This window comes from Delphinus delphis, chromosome 19 (genome assembly GCF_949987515.2).
Source record: "Delphinus delphis chromosome 19, mDelDel1.2, whole genome shotgun sequence".
In the NCBI taxonomy this organism is placed as follows: Eukaryota; Metazoa; Chordata; class Mammalia; order Artiodactyla; family Delphinidae; genus Delphinus; species Delphinus delphis.
In genome coordinates this window covers 44,273,643-44,294,617 of record NC_082701.1, presented here as the reverse complement: position 1 = coordinate 44,294,617, position 20,975 = coordinate 44,273,643, and the positions used below count along the sequence as shown (strand labels likewise).

Sequence of the window (20,975 nt, the reverse complement as noted above, 5' to 3'; positions counted from 1 at the left end):
TGTGTGATGAAATCCCTACCCACCCCATCCCAGACCAGGTTGCTCAGCAGGGCCTAGGTGGCCTGACCTGTAACCCCTGAATGTCACCTGACCACTGGCCCCAAGTTCAGGCTGCATGATTCCCCCTGACTTGGGTCCTGTCCACATCTGTGGCACCACTTCCGGGCGGCCTCTGGGTGCTGGAGACCTGGACTCCTCCCTTATCTGACGGAGCCGCATGGCCACGCTCCCTCGCAGGTTTGACAGTGAGCTCTCGCAGGCGCATGAGGAGGCCCAGCGGGAGAAGCTGCAGCGGGAGAAGCTGCAGCGGGAGAAGGACATGCTCCTCGCCGAGGCTTTCAGCCTGAAGCAGCAGATGGAGGTGCGTGGGGCTTCCCATCGTCCATACCCCAACCCCGTCACAGGCTCGGGCCAGCCCAGGGCCAGCCTCATCTTCTCTTTTGCTCCAGGAGAAAGACATGGACATTGCGGGATTCACCCAGAAGGTTGTGTCATTGGAGGCTGAGCTCCAGGACATTTCTTCCCAAGAGTCCAAGGATGAGGCCTCTTTGGCCAAGGTCAAGAAACAACTCCGAGACCTGGAGGCCAAGGTCAAGGATCAGGAGGAGGAGCTGGATGAGCAGGCGGGGACCATCCAGATGCTGGAGCAGGTGCTGAGGGCTTGGCTGCCGTCCCCACAGCTACCCTGGGGTGTGGGCCAGAGGAGGACAAGATCCCAAATTCAGTCGGTCATTCCTTCTCTTATTCACAAAGTATTGAGGGAGCACCTGATCCGTGCCAACCACAGTGTGAAGATAATTAAGCTTTCATGGTACTTTCCACAAGAACAGATCTTAATTGACCTCCACTGGTGAGGGGCTCAGAGTGCATGGCAGCAGGAAGGCCATGAGCCCATCCAGCCTGCCACTGAGCTACCGTGTCAGTTCAGGGAGCTAGAGCCTGGAGGCCAAGTGGAAAAGCTGCAGGACTGCCCCCACCCCCAGCAGCCTTCTCTGGGCCTGTGCCAGACATCTAGGAAAGGAGTTCAGCTTCTCTGGAGAAGCCACTTGCCATAGAAACAAGGTGGGAGCGAAGGGAGACCTTCCCTGCTCCCAAGCCTGGGGAGAGCGGCCCATGAGGGTGCAGTGGGGAGGGGTCAGGGTGCTACTGGGAAAGAAACCCAGTCCCTACTCCCACCCACCTCCAGGCCAAGCTGCGGCTCGAGATGGAGATGGAGCGGATGAGGCAGACCCATTCCAAGGAGATGGAGAGTCGGGATGAGGAGGTGGAGGAGGCCCGGCAGTCGTGTCAGAAAAAGGTGAAGCAATGGGCGCTTACCTGTCTAATATAAATGCCGGTTCCCCCATCACCGCTTTGAAGTAAGGGCTTTTCTGTTTCTTTACCTTAGCCACACCATTTTCCATTGCTATTCAGGACCAGGAATCTCTGCTCGGGATCCTGGCATTGGCTGGGATGTGTGTTCTCAGGGTCTGTAGAGAAGCTCAGGCCCTTGAGGAGTTAATGCCCCCTGCTTTCTGTGCCAAGAAGCAGGCACAAGGGCTCTGGAGCAAGGGCTCCCACACGGGCCTGGGCCCCTGTGCATGGCCTGCCATCCCTCCTCTCCCTCCTAAGCCGCTTTGAAACCCTAGGAACTTTGAATTCAGGGTCTGCCCCTCTGGGGTCATCCATGCTCAGCGCCGCCCCACTCTTTTCGTGGGGTGGGAGGATCCAGCAGGGAAGGGGCTAGCTGGCACCAGACACTGAAGGGACGAACGGGCCCCTGTTCCCAGTTAAAGCAAATGGAAGTACAGCTCGAGGAGGAGTATGAGGACAAACAGAAGGTGCTGCGGGAAAAGCGGGAGCTGGAGAACAAGGTGGCCACGCTCAGTGACCAGGTGAGTGGAGACTGCTGGCTGCCGCAGGGAGAGCTGGGAACAGGAGGGGTGCTGGTTCCGTAGGGCCCGCTGTCATCACCTGTGGGATGGGTGATCACATCCCCTGCACACTGGGGTTTCTCACCAGCTGGCATAATCCTGGCACTTCCTCTGTCATTGCTCATTAGGCATCTCTGAGAGTGAGGGTAGGGTGAGGAGTGGGCTTGGGGAAGACAGGAGGAGGCCCCGGGGCGGAGCCCAGAGCCCCAGCTTCTGGTGTCCACCCAGGTGAACCAGCGAGACTTTGAGTCAGAGAAGCGGCTCCGGAAGGACCTGAAGCGCACCAAGGCCCTGCTGGCAGATGCTCAGATCATGCTGGACCACCTGAAGAACAACGCACCCAGCAAGAGGGAGATCGCCCAGCTGAAGAACCAGGTACCTGCAGACAGGAAGCCGTCAGCTTTCTCTCTCTCCCTCCTGCCCCTGTCAGTGGTTCTTGAGTCCTCGGGAAGGGAGGTGACAGGGAAGTGGGGAGAAGCCAAACTCTCCAGGGTCTGCGCATGCGATATGCATGACTGTCAAGCCCCGGATGGTATGGACGGGCTCAGCATCCACCACCCCTGTCACGGGAGGAGATGCCGGTACACACACAACACATCACAGCCCTGGGGTCTGAAGTAAACAGGGGAGAAGGAGAGCTCCTGGGTTCTCTCTCCCCTGCGAGCCTCCTGCACAGCCCTCCTGCCCCCAGGGAATGGCTGACGTCTCTCCCTGGGGCGGGGGTGGCTCTCTGTCCAGCTGGAGGAGTCAGAGTTCACCTGTGCAGCAGCCGTGAAAGCGCGCAAAGCAATGGAGGTGGAGATCGAAGACCTGCACCTGCAGATTGACGACATCGCCAAAGCCAAGACGGCGGTGAGGATGCGGGGTGTGCCGGGCCAGATTCGGGGGGCTGAGGGAGAATGGAGCTGTGACAGTGGCTGCTTTTACCCCAAACAGGGCTCATTCCCCAGCCCGGTCCCTTCACGCCAGGGCTTTCTGCGGCAAGAGCGGGCCTCCTCTCCTCTGCCTCTCCCCACTCAGAGCAGAGGCCTGGGAGGGGGTGAGGTGGAGGAGGGAGCCAGCAAGGGCCCATCTCCCTGTTTAACCACCTGTCTGTGGGCGCTTGGCCACAGGCCCTGACACCATAAATAAAGGCAGCAAATGTGGCTGAGGGATGTAAACAGGTACCTAGAGATTAGCAGAAGCACCGATAAGAAGATGGGATGGCTCCGTTTCCCTCCCCTGCCCCTGGCCAGCCCACTGACAAGCCCAAGTGGCAGCTAATTAGAGCGCTTATTTAATGCCTCGCTTTTAATTCCCCACCTCTCCCACGGCCCATCCATCGGCCGAAAGCTCATTACTGGGATACGGCCATCGGTACCTCCTCAGGCCGGGAATGGGGCAGGGGAGGAGGCTGGGCTTGGCTCTGGGCTCCCTGGCCCCCCAGCCAGTCACCTGACTGCTGAGAGATGCCAATCTCCTGGCTTGATTTATCCCCGTGACATTTATGCTCCTCAGCAGTTTTCAGGTGAGTAATTCAAATTCCTTAATTGTGTTAAAAAGGGCTGTTATAAAATTACCATTTTATTTAAATCCGAGTTAATAAATTTCTTGGCGGAGTCTTCCGCAGCTCCCCACGTCCCGGTAACAAGATGGATGGGGCAGAGAAGGAGCCAGCGCAGTCATTTTGGTTTGGAATTACAGGCTAATAGATTCATTCATTTCCTGAAGCTGCTGTTGGCTGTCTCTTCTCCTCCCCCCGCCAGGAGTGGACTTGGCTGTGGGCGCTGGATGGCCAGGGAGCAGGCAGTCCCAGGAGAAACATGCCAGGAGAGTTTCACAGATTTGAGGGGTCCTTCCTTGGGGCCTGAAGGGGGCAGAGTGCGCACAGGTTAGGGCCTGAACGCTAGTGCTAGGATGATGGGTCGTTGGTTCTGGACAGACCTTTTCTGCCTTCTCATTAGCCTCCAAAGAGCTGTCAGAAAGCAGCTGTCATTTAGCCCAGGGTCTGCCTGAGCTGCAGAGACAGCCCTTTTCCCTCAGCTCCCTGGCCCACAGCAGGACAGGCAGTTCCCTGAGCATCATTGGTCCTGGAACCTCCTCCAGCGGGTGGACCTGGCCCTATCATCACCCCGTCCCATTGGAGGAGGCCTAGGGAGGTTCAGTCTTTCCACCAAGGGCCATCAGGCAGGCCAGGCCTGATGCTCTCTGATCTGTCTTCGCCTCTGTCCAGCTGGAGGAGCAGCTGAGCCGCCTTCAGCGTGAGAAGAATGAGATGCAGAGCCGGCTGGAGGAGGATCAGGAGGACATGAATGAGCTGATGAAGAAGCACAAGGCAGCCGTGGCTCAGGTACCCTGCCCAGGAGTGCCCCACCGCACCCTGCAGAAGCACTGTCCCCTGGTCCTCCTCTAGGTCCCTGGCACAGCCTCTTCTTCGGGGGGGTCATGGTGCCTGTGTGCCCTGGCCTCAGTGAGGGGTGGGGTGGGATGGATTTGGTGCTCATGGGGGATCCTGCTTCGCACCCTCTCCTTTCCCAGGCCTCCCGGGATCTGGCTCAGATGAATGATCTCCAGGCTCAGCTAGAAGAAGCCAACAAAGAGAAGCAAGAGCTACAGGAGAAGGTGGGGACCAGGGTCTCCCTTGGCAGAGAGAGGGTGCCAGGGTCACTGTGTGGGGGACCAACTCCCAAGCTCACAGGCGAGCACGTGCTTCTCTCTGCCGTCAGTCAGCGTCAGCAAGCGCAGAGGCCTAGGCTTGCAGCCGCCATAGCAGACAGCTTCAGCTGCCTCATTTCACATTTCTATGCCCTCTCTGGTCCTTAGCTTTCTCTTTTCTCTCCAAAGGGCAAAATCTGTGCCCGCGTAGGGCCGGGTGGGGAATGCCCCTGGCTCGGGGCCCCATCCTTCCACCTCCCTGTGCCTCCCTCCCTCCCTCAGCCTTCTAGTCACCATGGTGATCTTGCTGGGGGGTAGGGAGAGAGAGAACCTGCCCCTTCCCTTTCCAGGCTCAGTTCTTTCTTCCCTTCCTGCCCCCCCCCCCCCCCCCCCCGCAAACCCCGCAGCTACAAGCCCTCCAGAGCCAAGTGGAGTTCCTGGAGCAGTCCATGGTGGACAGGTCCCTGGTGAGCAGGCAGGAAGCTAAGATCCGGGAGCTGGAGACACGCCTGGAGTTCGAAAGGACCCAAGTGAAGCGGCTAGAGGTGGGTGCACACTTCCCCGTCCAGTCCTCAGCAGGCAGGGCTGAGCGGCCCCAGCGGCTGGAGCCACGCATGCTCAGCAGGGCCCGGCAGGCCCGCAGCCACTCTGCTCCACGGAGGCCTCTGCCAAGCTGCCGGGCCAGCTGACGGGGCGGGTGCCTTCTCCCCCGCTCGCCAGGCCTGCTCTCTGGGCACCGCGGAGCCGGCCCGCTTTACATTCTGACCCTGTGCTTGCCTTCTGCCAAGGGACCAGAGCAGCTTAGCTTTTCGTCTTCATGTTTTCCTCCACCGTGCACTCCCCCCGCCGGTCCCCTCCCTCGCTCTCGGGCAGGGTCGTAAATATGCAGCGGGTGGCGCCACTTCTGCAAGGGCTGGAGTCTGTCCTCTCGCCTCTCCGCTCGCTCTTTCTCTCCCTCCCGTTTTTTATTCCCTTTTTTCCTCAGTTCTTCCCATGCTTGCATTCTCTGCCTTTTCTCCTTCCCTCTTCATTTTCCTCCATTTTGGCCCCATTTTTTCTTCTCCCTCTGTTTATTTTCTCCCCAGTCTCATTCCCTTTCTTACCCTGACCTATTTCTTCCTTTCTCCCCATCCCATTTGTCCTCTCCCTCTACTTTTCACCCTCTTCCCTTCGACCCTTCTCCTTTTTCTGTTCACCTCCATCTTCCCTTTCCACCCCTCCTTCCTCCCAACTGTAATCTCCAACCTCCGCATTTAATCCTTTCGGTTCCACTCTCCTGAAGCCAGCGTGCTCCGGCCCCTCCCTCTCTAGCAGAGCAGGTAGGAAGAAAGAGGCCAGCAGAATGACCTCTCCGGGTTTACACCCCTCTCATCCTATTTTAAGTTCTCCTCCTGCATCCCAAGCATGTAGACATCTGTCTGAGCACTGACAGGCCTTCATGAGAAGTATGTTCATGGTGTGGGTGCTGAGGGACATCCCTGCCACCTCCCCATTAACCCCTGAGTCGATGGAGCAGGAGAGAGGGTGGGGATGGAAATAGGTGACTGTGGAGCTGGCAGTGGGCCTCGGAGGGCATTAGTACCCTTGACCTTCGAAGAAAATATGGCTGGACCTCCCAGGACAGGGTCACAGTCCTCCGGCGAGCTAGAGAGAGTGAAGGAGACTTAGTAATAGTCCACGTTCTGCCTTGGTAATATTTTGATCCACGTTTTACACACAGGAAGGGTTAAGTAGGTTGCCTAAGGCCCCGAAGCTATCAAGGGGCAGAGGAGGCCACTGGTCTGGTGGATGTAAAATAGGACAGACCTGCTGCACTTGCCTCCTTTTCTCGTGGGCCCCAGTCCCTTTCCTCAACTCTCTCATTTTCCCTTCTGCTCAGAAAGGCAGTACCGTGGTTTAGATGCACAGAATGTTAAACACATACAGCCCTTAGAGATGCAGCCTTATTTTAGAGACACAGAGGCTGGGGGCTGAGAGTGGCGACCCCACGGCCAGTCAGTGGTAGAAGCAAGGACTAGGACCAGAAGCAGCGTTCTTCCCTCACGCTCTGCCCCAATCTCCAGGGCTTTTTTTGCTCAGCGTCCTATGGCGCAGAAGGGAAAAATGTGTTCACGTTTCGGGGGAAAGAGAGATTCATCAGGCTTAGAGGAATGGCTTTGTGTTTGGCATGTGACGACTGTTGAGTCCCCTCCTCATCCAGAATTCTCAGTAAAGCCATTTACTTCTGAGCACAGGCCCTAGCTTTTGGAGCTTCTGGGTTTAGGGTCTCTGAGGGAAACCCTGCTGCCCGTGGAGGCCCCGCACACGGCATCAGGGTGGACAGGCCCAGACTCTAGCCAGAGCTCTCCTCCGACCTAGGTGGTGATAATGATGATAATAGCACTTTTCATCTTCCGGAGCCCCTTCACATGCATTACTTTATTCGGGCCTTAAAAGACCCCTGGGGAATAGGTGTTATTCTCCCTTTTTCACAGAAGGACGAAGGACGTCGCCTCCGAGGGCTTTCGTGGCTTGCCCACCTAGCCAGTGAGCGGGGCAGCCGGAGCTGGACCCGGGCCTCCTGACTCTGGAGCTCTGCCACACCCTGCTCTCTGCCTGGCTGATGGGTCCCTCTTCCCACCTCCCTGTCCAGAACCTGGCCGGCCGGCTCAAGGAGAACATGGAGAAGCTGACTGAGGAACGGGATCAGCGCACGGCGGCCGAGAACCGGGAGAAGGAGCAGAACAAGCGGCTACAGCGGCAGCTCCGGGACACCAAGGAGGAGATGGGCGAGCTTGCCAGAAAGGAGGCCGAGGCGAGCCGCAAGAAGCATGAACTGGTAATGCCCCCTACCCACGAGGCCTGAGGCTGGCGGCCCTCTGAGAAGCTGCTAAGCACACACCTCACCCGTGGGCTTGTGGAGGTGGGCTGCAAAGAAAGCATGGTTTAATTCTAAACCAGAATTAGAGGGAAGAGAACATGTCAAGAACACAGCCCACAAAGCCTCAGGGCAGGCCAGGGGCCAAGGGTGGTACCGGAGTCTCCATCAGGCAAGGCCAGGCCTCAACAGCCCAGCAACAGCAGAGCAGACAAAGCTCTGCAGGTTCTCAGCGGCACCCACGTCGCTGCTGCCTGGCCCAGGGAGACTGGAAGCCGGCCTTTTCTGGGACAGCTGGGCGAGAGACTAGCCCTCCTGTGGACTGGACTGCCCCCTCTCCCTCCTAGGAGATGGATCTGGAGAGTCTGGAAGCTGCTAACCAGAGCCTGCAGGCTGATCTGAAACTGGCGTTCAAGCGCATCGGGGACCTGCAGGCCGCCATTGAGGACGAGATGGAGAGTGATGAGAACGAGGACCTCATCAACAGGTGAGGGGCCTCTATGGCAACCGTGGCCGGCTCGGAGGCCCTCTTGACTGCCTCCAGACCAGGTAGAACAGCTGCAGTCTGGGTCTCCCCACCACTGAGCCTCCAGCCCACCCTCCCCTCATTGCCAGACCCCAGCATGGACCCTGTCCTGCAGCAGCTGAGGGCTGGACAGCTGCTGCCCGGGTGAGACCCCCCCCCCCTCCCGCCACTTCCTCCCTGTCCTTCTCCCCAGGCCTCCCAGGGACCTGGCTCTCCAGCTCTGCCCGTTGAAGATGAGTTATTCCCCCGTTTAGCTGCATTTCTGATGGCACCTGCCCCACTCTGGGGAGAGCAGAGATTTAAGGGCCCTGGTGCCTTGTTACCGTGCCAGAGCTTTCCTCACATAAGACCCACCCAGGGAATGGTTTAGCATAGAGATTTGTAGTCTTAGGCCGAGGAGGAAGTCTCGAGGCAGGCAGACTGGCAGTGGGGGTGGGGTCAGACCCTGGAGAAGCTCCCAAGGCTGCCCTGAGCAGACCCCCCAAGACTTGTCCCCATCCCACCTGAAGGCCGAGGCCCCATCCTGCTCCTGGGAGGCCCGGGGAGCCTGCTCCTTTAGGGCAGGGGAGTGGTGCCCCAGGCGGCCTGGACCTCCCTCTGAGGACAGCACTGTCCCACCTCCTGGTCTCAGCCAGCCAGAGCCTTGTCTTGCTGAGGAAGGAGGGGTCCTCGGCTGAGGGGTCCACCTTGGTTGACTTTTCTGTGTTCTTCCAGCCCCCTTGCCCACCATTTTCTTTCTGTTTCCAGTTTGCAGGACATGGTGACAAAGTATCAGAAAAGAAAGAATAAACCGTGAGGACTGGAGCGCACGCGCTCTCTGCCTCTCCTCGCGTGGTGTCTAACCTCCCCCTAACCCTGGGCTCCCGCCCTGCTGCATGTCGCATGTGGACACACAGCCTCCTCTCCTCCTCTGAGCTAGTCCCTCATGCTAACACGGCTCACTCTGTCCCAAGGGAGGCGAGGGGGCAGGCCGCGCCCTGTAGAGCGCAGGCAACAAGGGTGCACTCCACCTGGAAGGCTCACTGGCCCCCACATCCTTGGTCGGCAGGTTGGGGGCTCTGTCAGAAAGGAGAGCTCACGCGCTTCCCTGGTGGCGCAGTGGTTGGGAGTCTGCCTGCCGATGCAGGGGACACGGGTTCGTGCCCCGGTCCGGGAAGATCCCACATGCCGCGGAGCGGCTGGGCCCGTGAGCCATGGCCTCTGAGCCTGCGCGTCCGGAGCCTGTGCTCCGCAGCGGGAGAGGCCACAACAGTGAGAGTCCCGCGTACAGCAAAAAAAAAAAAAAAAAAAGAAAGGAGAGCTCAGCCTCATTGGGTGGTACCCACAGCCTGCCTTCGTGAGCCTCCGCCTCTGCCCCATCAGAAACCAAGTGTAGCCGCTTCCCGGCCTCTTTCTCTGGGGAAAAGTCTGTTTGGGCTGGATTTCTCCCCTTCCTTGGGCTCCTTTGGAGCCTGAGCTGCCTGAAAGAAGTGGGTATGTTTCATTTTGAAAGGTCTGCCACCTTCTTTTGGCAGACAAGGGTAGAAGGTGAGGGGCGTCTAACAGTTACTTGTTGGGAGAAAGCATCCAGGCTTTCTCCAGGAAGGGAACACAGCCAGATGTGTTTACTTTACTCTCCGCAGGCACCTTGGGCAGAAGGAGGCCCCAGGCATTTGTGCTGCTGTCAGTCAGGTGGCGGGAAGCCCAGTAAATCCACCCCCTGTCCGTTTCCTTCTTTCTGGGTGGGAGCTGGGCAGCTGGGGCAGATGTGCGGGCCCTCAGGCAGATCGGCGTGGTCCTCCTTCAGGTCCGACAGGGCTGGTCTTTGGAGGTGGTGGTTCTAGCGCCGCTTTGGGTTTCCTCCCCGACTCTCTCTTGCCTGGCAGGCCTCCTACCCTGGCCAGGATGGGCTGGCAGCAGCGCAAAGGACTCCGTGAGAGCTAATGATAAATGTAATAGTGTGTAACAGTGACAGAGGGCCGCTGGAGCCCGGTTGTCACACGCAGTTAATATCCCCTGCCGTTCTGTCTCCGTTTGTTTGTTCCCCCGGGATTCAGCTCCCAGTTAACTAATAGCACATGAGCCTGGACATAAATTGTATTTGACGCGAGGTTTAATTCCGACCATTTAAAATTTCAACTGCCCCCCGAGCCTGCCTGCCCCTGGAGTTTGTTTACGGGCCTGATTATTTAAGGAAAAGAATCCAAACATCCTCTATAGGATTGAAACTAAAGGAAAGGCAAGGGCGGGCAGGCCAGCTTCTCAACCCATTCGCTGCTCTGAATGTCAGGAGGCAAATTCATATTCTGGGCCCATGACTGTCTGTCCCCTGTGTGTTCCAGCCCTGCCATCCTTGGGCTGGAGGAGCTTCGAGGACTGACAAAATGCGCATTTCAGATCATATTCTAAACCACTGCACACGCGCACACACACACCAGCGTGCACTCATGCAGGCACACAGGGCCTGCAGTCCTAGCCGGGTTCCTGCTGACGGCAGAGGGGGTCTTTTCCTCAGCAGCTCTGGGCCCCTGCTCCAAGTTATTGAGCGAGTGTGCTAAGGCAGCCAGAAAAATAATGTTTCGATTTACTTAGAGATACAGTTGTTGTTGCCATAACCCTAATGAAAGCAGTAAACAGCACAGTATTAAGGGAGATTTATACAGAAACGCTTTTAACATGTAGACATAGATTTTGCAATGCATACAGCACCTCCTTTCTAATGACAATCAGTATGGTTATGAATGGCGGTGATAAATTACAGGCTTTGAAGCTAGAGAAGGAGGTTTTTTGCACGGGTGTATAAGTCAGGTGGTATTGGCGTTCCACAGGGCCTGTGCACCATAGTAGATCTGCCAGGCTCGGACAGGCACAGGGCTTGCATTAGCCGTTTCGGGGCTGTCTGCTAAACTCCCGTTTAACCGGGGCATCAGCCAGCCTGGTCTTTGTTATAATTCTGTATTTGACGGAAGCCCATAAAATGTGCTTCTTTATTCCCCTCCCCACGAGTCATGCTGTCTCACCCCCAGAACAGAGTCTGGTGGCTTCTTCTGTGTGTGTGTGTGTGTGTGTGTGTGTGTGTGTGTGTGCATACACACCCGCACGCACGTGCGTGCACGCGTGCACACCTGTGTGGCTGTTTATTCAAGAACATAAATCAGGAATGGGGCTGCTCCTGTTGACACAGATGAAAGGAAATTTATATCAAGGAGCAATCCTAGCATATCCATAGCAGGGAACGTGGTGAGCAGACATCTTGCAGAATTCTAGAAGCAGTCTCACTCAGGAGCTATATCTCCAAGCCCCTGCTGCTGTGCGAGGAGGTCACCGTGATTCCAGCATCAGAATTTGACTCCTTTGGGCTTTCTTGCAAGTCGAGAGGGCTCAGGCCAGCTTGGCCAGAAAAAAGCCCTGGGGGAGCAAGAGCTGGAGGCTTCCTGAGGGTGGAAGAGGAGACTGGGAGAGACAGAGCTCTTGTCTGGGATTTCTGGGCCCCACTGGATCTCCAGGTGCAGCTTGAATCTCTTACGAACCCCTCGGGAAATGCTGCGGTCCCTGCCTTGTCCTTTCTGTTTCTTAAGGGCCAAGGGGAGTCGCAGGATGGGTCTGCGATATGGCCTATAGTGCCCAAGTTGGCACTGCATCAGCTCAGGAGACTCCGGGTTCAAGCTCGCTTGAAGTCATAACGAAGCCCTTCTATTCTCTGTTCCATCACCAGCAGCCCAGCTCTTGCAGCAAAGGCATGGAAAGTGGCAGCAGCTGTAGCCACATTTTTGGGAACAGGCAGCCAAGAACAGCAGAATAGGCCTCAGGGAGGAGCTGAAGGGCCCAGGACTCCTCTTTTTAACCAAAAGCCATTTAGCTGTAATCGATGAAGGGACGGTCTCCCTGTCGTTCTCGCTGGATTGGTTGGCTGCACAGCAGCCTGTCACAGAAAGTGGGGTGGAGGTGCCTCCGTGCTCCCCAGGGTCTCCTCGGTGGCTGTCACACAATGTGGCCTGCTGAGCGGGGCAGGGCCCTTGTGGATGGTGCGCTCCTCCGTCTAACTTCTCTTGTTCTCTCTGACTCACTGATGCGCATGCCGCCCTGCATCCCACCCCCACCCAAGACAAACTTGCTTTGCCACTTTGGTGCTGCCTCCTGGGCCACCAGGTGATCATCTCTTCCCAGCCTTGCCTACCTTTCTGCTCCTCATCCCACAGCGAGGGGGACTCAGATGTGGACTCAGAGCTGGAGGACCGGGTCGACGGGGTCAAGTCATGGTTGTCCAAAAACAAGGGGCCTTCCAAGGCGGCTTCCGATGATGGCAGCTTGAAGAGTTCTAGGTGAGCGTGTGGCCTTAGGTGGGAGGAAAGGCCACCTCGTGCCCCAGGGATGGATGAGCAGCGCCTTGATCCCAAAGAGGGTGGGCCTCACGCCACCTGCGTCTCTCTCTTGCCTGGTATGTGCGTGAGGGGCCCAGGCCTGCCCCTGGCACATGGGATGAGCACAGGAGGCCTGGTTTCTTCTTAGTCAGGGTCTGCGGCACCCTTTTCCGAGGTAATGTTTTCCTACCGGGCTTCAGGGCTTTGGTTTGGTGTAGGTTTAACTTCATCCCCACTTACTCATTCAACAGATGTTGAACGAACTACCTGATGGTTTGGGCCCTTGGAATCAAGACTGAAATGGGGCGCAGGGGGGACTCTGGATCCCACACCCTGGACAAGGCCAGTCCGGGCTGGCTGTGGACCTCTGAGGTCTTAGTAGGAATAGCAGCAGAAAAGGCCCCAGTTCCCCTGACTTCCCTGTCACAGCTACAGACACATTTCTGTCTTTCTCTGCCCATTCTCTTCTTCTTCTGGTCTCTTCACTCACCCTCCACCATGCTTTCTGCTAACACCCATCCACTGGGGGAACTTGCTCCCCTCTTTTCCAGCCCAGTCACAGTCTTCTGATCACACAGGCAGCTAGCTACCCCTGAAATCCAGGTCTCCAATTCCCATCCCTCACCTACGGGCCAGCCGGGGTCCTCTGCTCCCACCCCTCCCGTGGCCACTTCCCTGCTGACTCCGCCCTCCCAATTCAGAGCCGTCCTGATCCCCCAGGCCTCGCCTTTCCACCTCCTCCCAGAGAGCACTGGGTGAGCTGGGTAGAAAAAGTAATCCCTCTCCTTCTCCAGCTCCCCTGAGGCCCCTTCCCAAGTCCAGCCCCTCACCGCAAGCACCCAGCGGCCCCCTCTAATTGGTTTAATTTACTCGGCCAAACAACATTTTGTTATTGCAGATAATGCCACCTTCCCCGCCCCACTGCCGTTCACCAGGGCCCGGCACCAGGCTCCAGGTAGTTGACAATGAAATAAATTGAACTAAACGTTTGCGAGGGGAAAAAGTGATGAAACAGAACAATAGTCTAATTTACATGACATTCTCCATGAAGCTATTTTCACTGACGCAAATTATTTTGCTTCATTTCCTCCGACGCTCTCACGGCCACTTTGCCAGGGCTGCTGCCAAGTTCTCCTCCCTTCTCCCTCCCCCGGTGTCTTTATTCTCTATGTTTAATGCTTGTTTCTCTCTCTCATTCTCTCTCTGCTGCTGCTAATCCACTCCCGGTTCTCTCCTCCCTGGCCTCACCCCCGCACAGCAGAGCTGCCCTCAACACCCTGGGGAAGGAGGGCAAGGGGGTGGAGGAGAGGCCGGCCTCCGTGCTGAGCTCCCTGAGCTATCGGAAGCGGCTCACCCTGAAGGACTCCATCGGGGGCACTGGGGATGAGGATTCGCTCTTCACCACCCTGAGCGAGCGGCCAGCCTCCCCCGAGAGGCCCCCCCGGAAGGCCCGCGGGGGCCCCAGGGAGGAGCCGGGCCTGGGCAGGAAGTCCGAGGAGCCTGAGGAATGTGGCTCCGTCTTCTCCGGGGTCAGGGGCTGCTCTAGCCGGGGGCTGGAGAAGCCGTGGGGCTCAGACTTTGACCGGGCCTCGGCCATCTCTGCGGCCGTCAGCCGGGCCTCCTCGGCCACACAGCGTGGCTCCGGCGAGGATGGGGCCTGCTCCTCCATGAGCTTCTCGCTGTCAGGCTCCCCCGGTTCCCGCCGCAGCACCTCGAGGCTCGACAGCCTGTCAAGGACCCTCAGCCCTTCCTTGGGCCGGGCCTCAGCCCTCAGCCGGGAGAGCCCCGATTCCCACCTGTCCCTGGGCCGGAGCTGCCTGGACGACTGGGACGATGGAGCCAGTGTGGCCTTGAGTGAGGCCCGCTCACAGTATAGCTACCCATCCCTGGCCCGCAGTCTGTCGGTGCCACCCCAGCCCCGCATCTCCGCCTCCGCCACGGATGAGTCTCTCGACTCCAGTGTCCGCCCCATCAGCCGTCACTCCTACCTAGACCCAGACCTGGAGGCTGCCATCCATGAGGTCTTGAGCTACAAGCCCGTCCCGTTCCACCGGAGCAGCCTGGAGCCTGACTCTGAGGAGGATGACCGGAAGAGCATCCAAAGTACCCGGAGCGCCCAACTGGACGCCCCGGCACGAGCCACCAGCATCCGCCGCTCAGCCTCTGCTGCGGACGTCTCTCGGTCCCGCAGCAGCCGGAAGAGCCGGAGCAAGAGAACGAGCAGCTCCAGCTCCAGCTCCGAAGATTCCTCGGAGCACAGGCGGCGGAAGAAGGGGAGCTCTCGAAAAAGCAAGAAGAAGTCCAAATCGAGAAGGAAGAGAACAGAGACGGAGTCTGAGTCCTCCTCATCGACATCCAGTGGCTCCACTGTCTCAGGCCACAGCCGCTCGAGCGTGAAGAAGGGCCCGGCTGCGGAGGACAAGGAGGCTGGGCAGGCGCGCCAACAGTCTCGGAAGGAGGAGAAGAAGCGCAAGAAAGAGGTGGACAGCCTGATGATGCGGTACCTGTACCGTCCCGAGAGCGACTAGTACAGTAGGTGGCACCTGGCGTGGAGTGCAGAGCATGGTGTGTGCCGCTTGGTGTGAACTAACGTCCCACCCGCCACCACCCAGGCCCCTTCCTGCATTCCTCGCGGGCAGGCCTGGCCTCGGAGAGCCTCCTGGCTACCTCAGAGAGCGGGGGCCAGCTGAGCTGATTAGTCATTCTGAGCCCTGAGCCCAATCAGCTGAACTCGCTGGTGATGTCCGTCACCTCTCCGACTTATCAAGTCCTAACCCTGGGCCAGGGACCACCCCCCACCCCACCCCCCGCCAGATACGTGCCATATTTTATTCACTTAATCCTCACACTAACCCCACAACAAATGTCTGATTAGCCCCATTTTATAGAACAAGAAGCTGAGGTTCAGGGAGGTTAAGTTATTTGCCAAGGTTACATAGCTGGTAAGTGATGTTGCCACGATCTGAATGGAGTCTATTCAGCTTGCCCTCAACTACTCCTCCATACGACCCAAGGCAGAGCACATGGGCAAAATGTTTCCTCTGTGTGCCTGGCAGCACCCGTATGGAACTTCCGTCCATGACCCTGACATGCTGGGCCCAGGAAAGGGCTCTAGCTGACCCCCGGGCGTGGGTTGGTACATCACTGGCCATCAGCTGTTAAGGGGCCTTTTGCTCAGCTCTCCCCCACCTGCAATGTCACCCTCCTCTCTGGCATGCGTCTCAAGCCTAAGAGTGCAAGGCTTACAGGGCTGCAGCGCCCACATCACCGCACCCTGCAGCAGACCTGGAGATGCCTGACTCGCTCCCCACCCCTCCTACCCGAAGCCCACACATGAGCGTCACCTCATCTCAGCTCATCTTGTAAAGTTTTAATGAATAGAAATTAGCAGCTGCTGAGTGACAGCCCCCTCCTGGCTCTCCTGCCTCCCCCAGCCTTCTCCCTGTGGGAGGGAGATCTAGCTGTTAGGCCCTTTATGCCCACACCCCCACTTGGAAGAAAGGCGAAGACTGACTCACAGGAATACTATTGTTGCCAGTTTCCCTGGTGGGCGGTGACATTTGGATCACCCTGGTTATGTGAAGTTGTTTTTGGCATGGTACCCTCCCAGGGCAAGCTTGCTGCTTCTCAGGAGGTATGACCCCAGAGCGCAGGCCCCTGGGGCACGGGCAATGTTTCCTAGATGCATGAACTAACACACACACCTGTCGCGTGCTAGTGGGCCTCTTGTGCAGTGGAGCAGCTGCCCAAGCACACTGTCAGCTTGGGCAGGGTTCTACCAAAAGGGACCAGTTTTGTTTTAAGGAATGGAGCCCATGGAAGTGAATGTTACCTGCAGCTATTTGGAGATGGTGATGGGATGGGATTGGGGGGATGGTATGGGGGAGGTGGAACTTGAACCCAGACCAGGCTCATGGCCAACTCAGATTCTGTGGGCCCTGAGCGGCTCAGAAACCAAGCCCTTGGGCTTACCCCTGCTCTGTCACTCCCTCCACGTGGCAGATGGTTGCAGGATGCTCTGGGAAGAGTAGGAAGCATCTCAATTGCACTAGGGAGCTGTTGTCAGTACACAGTGAGAAAAGGCAGGGGTCATAATATTGTGTCTACCATCTCAGCCCTTCCTTCCGCAGCCCTGCTGAGTGCCCTGCTCCCCTAGCACGGGAAGTCAGCTGATGGGCCATGGGAGGAGGTTTGGAAAGCAGAGAGGGCCAGGCCCTTCTGAGCACGGTACCAGTACCTGAAGAGGGAGACGTGGGCCTAGGCAGGCCATCCCACACCGACCAGCAACTGGTGGATTTCAGACCCCAGTGACTCAGCCCGTCATCACCCTTGACCCAGCAAGAACAAGAACACAGAAAGCCTGTTTCTTCCCTCAGCCACCAGCACAGTTCTTGTCCACCAGGAAAACAGGAGTAGTCCTGAAACCCTACACACTGCCACCTCCAGCAAGGATTGGATTCACTGCGGCCAGAGTGGGCACCAAGCCAGAAGCTAGCCACCCAGTACAGAGCTGGCAGAGAAGGTCCAGGGGAGGGAGGACCTAGTTGGACTCCGCGTGAACTGGCTTTGGGTGAATAAACTGCCAAGAGTGGGGGCAGTTTAACTCCCCACCCGGTGATGGGGCTCTGCAAGCATGCAGAACACTGAAAGCATCCGTAGCAAAGGCAAGGGGAGGGGGCTGCTCGCCCAGTGGGAATTAGCTTATGCACCAAATCGTTTGTGACCGTGTTGAGCAGGAGACGCTGGCTTGTGAGGAGGAAAGCTTTTGAAACAATGTGGTTAAAATGTTCACATTGCAGCCCTGACTCTTGCCCCCGGGAAGGGGGCCAGCTGCCTGCTGTTGACTCTCTGACAGCTGTGCCTGTAGAAGCCGCAAAGGAAGCTGGCTAAAGAGCACCCAGGGTGGGAGCAGGGGTGTCTCGTGGCTGCACAGAGCAGGGGAGAAAGGCCTGGCGTTTAGCGTTCCCGGCTGCCTCTGCCACTGCACCCAGCATCTGGACGGAACAGTGTTGAAACCCAGCTGTCGTTCATCCAGGTGTCTGCCTGGCCGGCACAGGAATATGGAAGTGGGGTCTGCAGCTCCGCTCTGAGGAGAGGTGGGAGGATGGAAAGGAGCACCCCATTTGCATCCGGGTCCCAGCCCTGGCACCTACCTCACCCCCCCTCTCCCCACAAAATAACCCCACTGTCTTTCCACAGAGCCATTCCTCCCTTTGCCCAACAGCAGACCTTAGCATTGGGTGCCCAGAAGTTCTGTCTAAAAAAATGAAAATAAAATCAGGCTCCCGCTAATTCACAATTCAAAAACAATCCAAAAGCTAAAATAACCCCAGTTTTTTCTATGTTGCACAGTCATCATTGAGCTTTATAATTCTGTCCCTGAGACGTCCCAGAGTCCTTAAGTGCCTTTGGCCCATCAAAGTAAAACTCATTTATGTTCAGACTAGTTTATATTAAATGTGTTCTGTGCTATTCTGATTCCTTTAAAAATGGTAATTCGTTCATGAGAAATACGATAACTATTAACCACACTGCCCCATTCCTAAACCGTTTTGCATAATTGAACAAGCTCTTCTATCAGACTGTTCCATCTCCCCAGGGAGAGAGAAAGAGAGACCTGTCTTTACACACCCCCTGGGCTCTTGCCCAGGCCAGTGGGGAGAATGCAGGTTTCATCTGGTTTTCTCCTCAGGTCAGCGGTCTGGCAGCAAGGTGGAGTCATCAAAAGGCTTTGAGGTCTAAGGTCCCAGGTTCAGATTTACACACAGGCTGTGTGACCTTGGGCAAGGTGCTTCGTCTCTTTGAACCAGCTTCCTCATGCCATTTCATGTGGTGAAGAATAAGATAGCACATCCAGAGTGCCTAAGACAGTGTCTCACATCACAGGAAATACTCAGTGATGAAATCCTTTCTTCAACACAGTTGGAAAACCTGAGCATGTGGTTCTTTCTTGCAGAACGCTGTGTCCTCCTCTTTTGGTTTGGAGATAGAAGAACTTTGAAAGCGCTAGTGAACAAGGGCCTTCCTCAGATTCTTAAATCAGAATTGTAGACAGTGGGATCACAGGATTCCTGTTTATCCTAGCAGAAGCTCTCTAGGATCTGGAAGCAGGGCTGTGTTCCTGAGCTCACCGGGCAGGGAGGGGCCCATTGAGTGCAGGGCACTGGTAGGGGTGGAGCCACCCCGGGCTGCATTTTCTCCAACATTGCTGAAATTACAGTGCACTTGGACTGGCAGAGGCAGTGGAGGTGGGAGGGGCAGGGGAAGGCTGCTCTAAGACTTTGGAAAAGAAAGAAAAGAGAAGGTGACTAGAGGTGGAAATGAGATCCCATCCATGCTCAACGCCATGAGTCTGCTCCATCCAGGGAGTAATGCTTCTTCATATCTTGGTCAGGGGAGAGCGAGAGGCTCCCACTGGCCTGATGAAAGCCTTGGGGTTGGATTATGGTACCAAGAAAGGGATGACTATGCCACCCTGAAACAGAGGTCTTAACCAGCTCCTACATCCTGAGTCTCTATTCCTTGTGAGTAGATGATATCATGGTCAAGGGCAGAAACTCTCTCCGGCCTTAGGAAAATCTGATCAGGAAGAAGGGTTATGATCTGGGAGTATTCAATGGGGAAAGCCCATCCTTCTTAGAAGGAATCTTTTTGGGAGGAACTTTACTAAGACAGGTTGTAGTCGTGTAATCACCAGACCTGCAGTCTCCAAGTCAATGCAGTCCATGGACTGCCTGTATCAGAATCTTCTGGGGAGGGAGTTGAAAATGCAGAATTCCTGGGTTCCACCCAAGAGCTAGCAAATCAAAACTTCTCAGGGGAAGAACCCGGGGATCTTGCAGCCAATTCTTATGCACATTCAAGTTCGAGGCCCACTGCTCTTCAGCATTGCTTTCCTCGGAGTTGTAAAAGGTTTCAGAGTCAAAACAATGTGCTCCTTTCTCTTACTACTCTGAGTATCTTCTGGGGAAGCTAGGGAAGTCTTCTACTTCTCAATTTGTGACAGGGTTTGGGGGGCCTCCCCAGGACCAAAGGCTTTGGTGCGGAAGGTAAAGAGCATCCTTCCTCTGTGACCTCATTCCTCTCTCCCTGCAGCCCCACCAGCTACTGGAAGTCCCTTGCCCCTGACCGGTCAGATGATGAGCACGACCCTCTCGACAGCACCTCCAGGCCCCGATACTCCCACAACTATCTGAGTGACAGCGACACAGAGGCCAAGCAGACAGAGACCAACGCATAGCCCAGGGGAGTGGTGTGCACCCCTCCCACCCACGGGCTACTGCTGCCACGGCACCTCTCCCGGGAAATGGCGGGGCACGGGTCTCCCCCACCTGACTGCTGATCTGCATGGGAAACACCCGACCCTCTACGGTCAGGGGGCTTCCCAGGCTGTGGGTATCTGACGTTTCCACGTGGAAGAGGTGGAGGGAAGAGCAGTTCTGAAAAGAGAACTTTCTGCTCCTGCCTTGGGCCACCGTGGATGGCAAGTGGCTTGGCACTGCATAGAGCCGGCAAGTTGACCTCCATCTCAGCCCCCTCCCCCCGCTCAGGGACGGTGGACAGATTGCCTACTGGGACATTCTCGGGTTGCTGGGTCCATGGGGAGGAGTTTGGGGTGGGAACAGCAATTCCTTCCCCATGACTTGGGGGAGGGCTTTCTCTTCTCAGTGCCTGCTGTCTTACTACTTTTTAATTTAAATACCCAACCTCTCCATCACAGCTGCATCCCTGAGAGGGGGAGGGGGCTGTGGTGGCAGCTGGCCCGCCTCCCCGCACCGGGAATGACTAGGGGAACCTCAGCTTCATCTTTACTCTTAAGAGAGCAGTCCTTTCTCTGTGCAGCTGGAGAGACCCGTGAGCAGAGCTGGGCCCAGGTTCTTAAGAGTCCGTGTGGGGAGGGGCTCTCAGGTGCTTCTGGGTTCGAGCTGAGCAGGCCTACACAGACGGGGGTGCATCTGTACCAGCCAGAACTTCTAGCCCCTACCCTTCTTTGTCTCATCAGTGTGTTAAGTGCAATGACCCATTGAAGAGTAAACCCATTCCACCTAATGCCAATTCAGGGCTTATCCAAGCACTGCCTCCCTCCCCCTCTGTCCAAGTTGCCTGGATCACAAGCTCAGCTTGAGAGGGAAGGCCTTGGGTTGAGGGCTTGTGGTCAGAAAAACTGAAGATGGAAGCTTTGGTCGGTACTGGTGTGTATTAGATGCGAGTCCTCACCCTGTGTCCTAAGCCTGAGTCATTTTTCTTCTTCCAGTCGCCCTGCCCACACACACTTATCCCAGACATGACAACATGCAGACTGACAGTCCCAGCTCCCACCCTAAAGATCATCCCACCAACACCACCAGACGGGGGCCCAAGGGCAGTGCCTGGTGCCGCTCCCATCTGCTGTCTCCCCTTCTCTCCTGCAATTGGTTTGTACTCATTGGGCTGTGCTCTCTTCCCCTGCTTACCTGATGTATGGAAATAAATGTCCTTCTTCTCCTGGCTCTGCCAATTTTCCTGCCTGTTCCTTCAGGCTCAGGTAAAGTCCAGGGGTAGTCACAGGGGAGCAGAGTGAGGACCCTGGTGGGGACCTGGGGGAATCACCCTCATCCCTGACCTGCTCCCACATCAGACCAATGCTGCTCAGAGAGCTTGGCAGGTCCTCTGGAGCAGGCGGAGGCAGTGGATGAGAGGGCTGGTCAAGGAAGACACAAACCCCA

General features: G+C 56.7%; 1 protein-coding gene across 5 annotated transcripts in view; it reads left to right on the top strand.

Moving 5' to 3' along the window:
• The window catches only part of MYO18A (myosin XVIIIA), a 95,359-nt gene extending 74,600 nt beyond the window's left edge, over positions 1-20,759 (top strand). For 4 of the 5 annotated variants that reach the window (XM_069540078.1, XM_059997020.2, XM_059997019.2 and 1 more), the window contains 14 exons: positions 238-361; positions 450-650; positions 1,187-1,297; positions 1,770-1,874; positions 2,142-2,288; positions 2,652-2,765; positions 4,126-4,242; positions 4,431-4,514; positions 4,955-5,092; positions 7,180-7,365; positions 7,752-7,891; positions 8,678-8,722; positions 12,109-12,231; positions 19,366-20,759. In XM_069540078.1, the coding sequence (XP_069396179.1) occupies positions 238-361; positions 450-650; positions 1,187-1,297; positions 1,770-1,874; positions 2,142-2,288; positions 2,652-2,765; positions 4,126-4,242; positions 4,431-4,514; positions 4,955-5,092; positions 7,180-7,365; positions 7,752-7,891; positions 8,678-8,722; positions 12,109-12,231; positions 19,366-19,510 (1,780 nt within the window). In that variant the 3' untranslated portion in view covers positions 19,511-20,759. The remainder of the gene's footprint in view (positions 1-237; positions 362-449; positions 651-1,186; positions 1,298-1,769; positions 1,875-2,141; positions 2,289-2,651; positions 2,766-4,125; positions 4,243-4,430; positions 4,515-4,954; positions 5,093-7,179; positions 7,366-7,751; positions 7,892-8,677; positions 8,723-12,108; positions 12,232-19,365) is intronic. The other variant, XM_069540079.1, reaches the window with a different exon arrangement.
• The last annotated feature ends 216 nt before the right edge of the window (positions 20,760-20,975 follow it).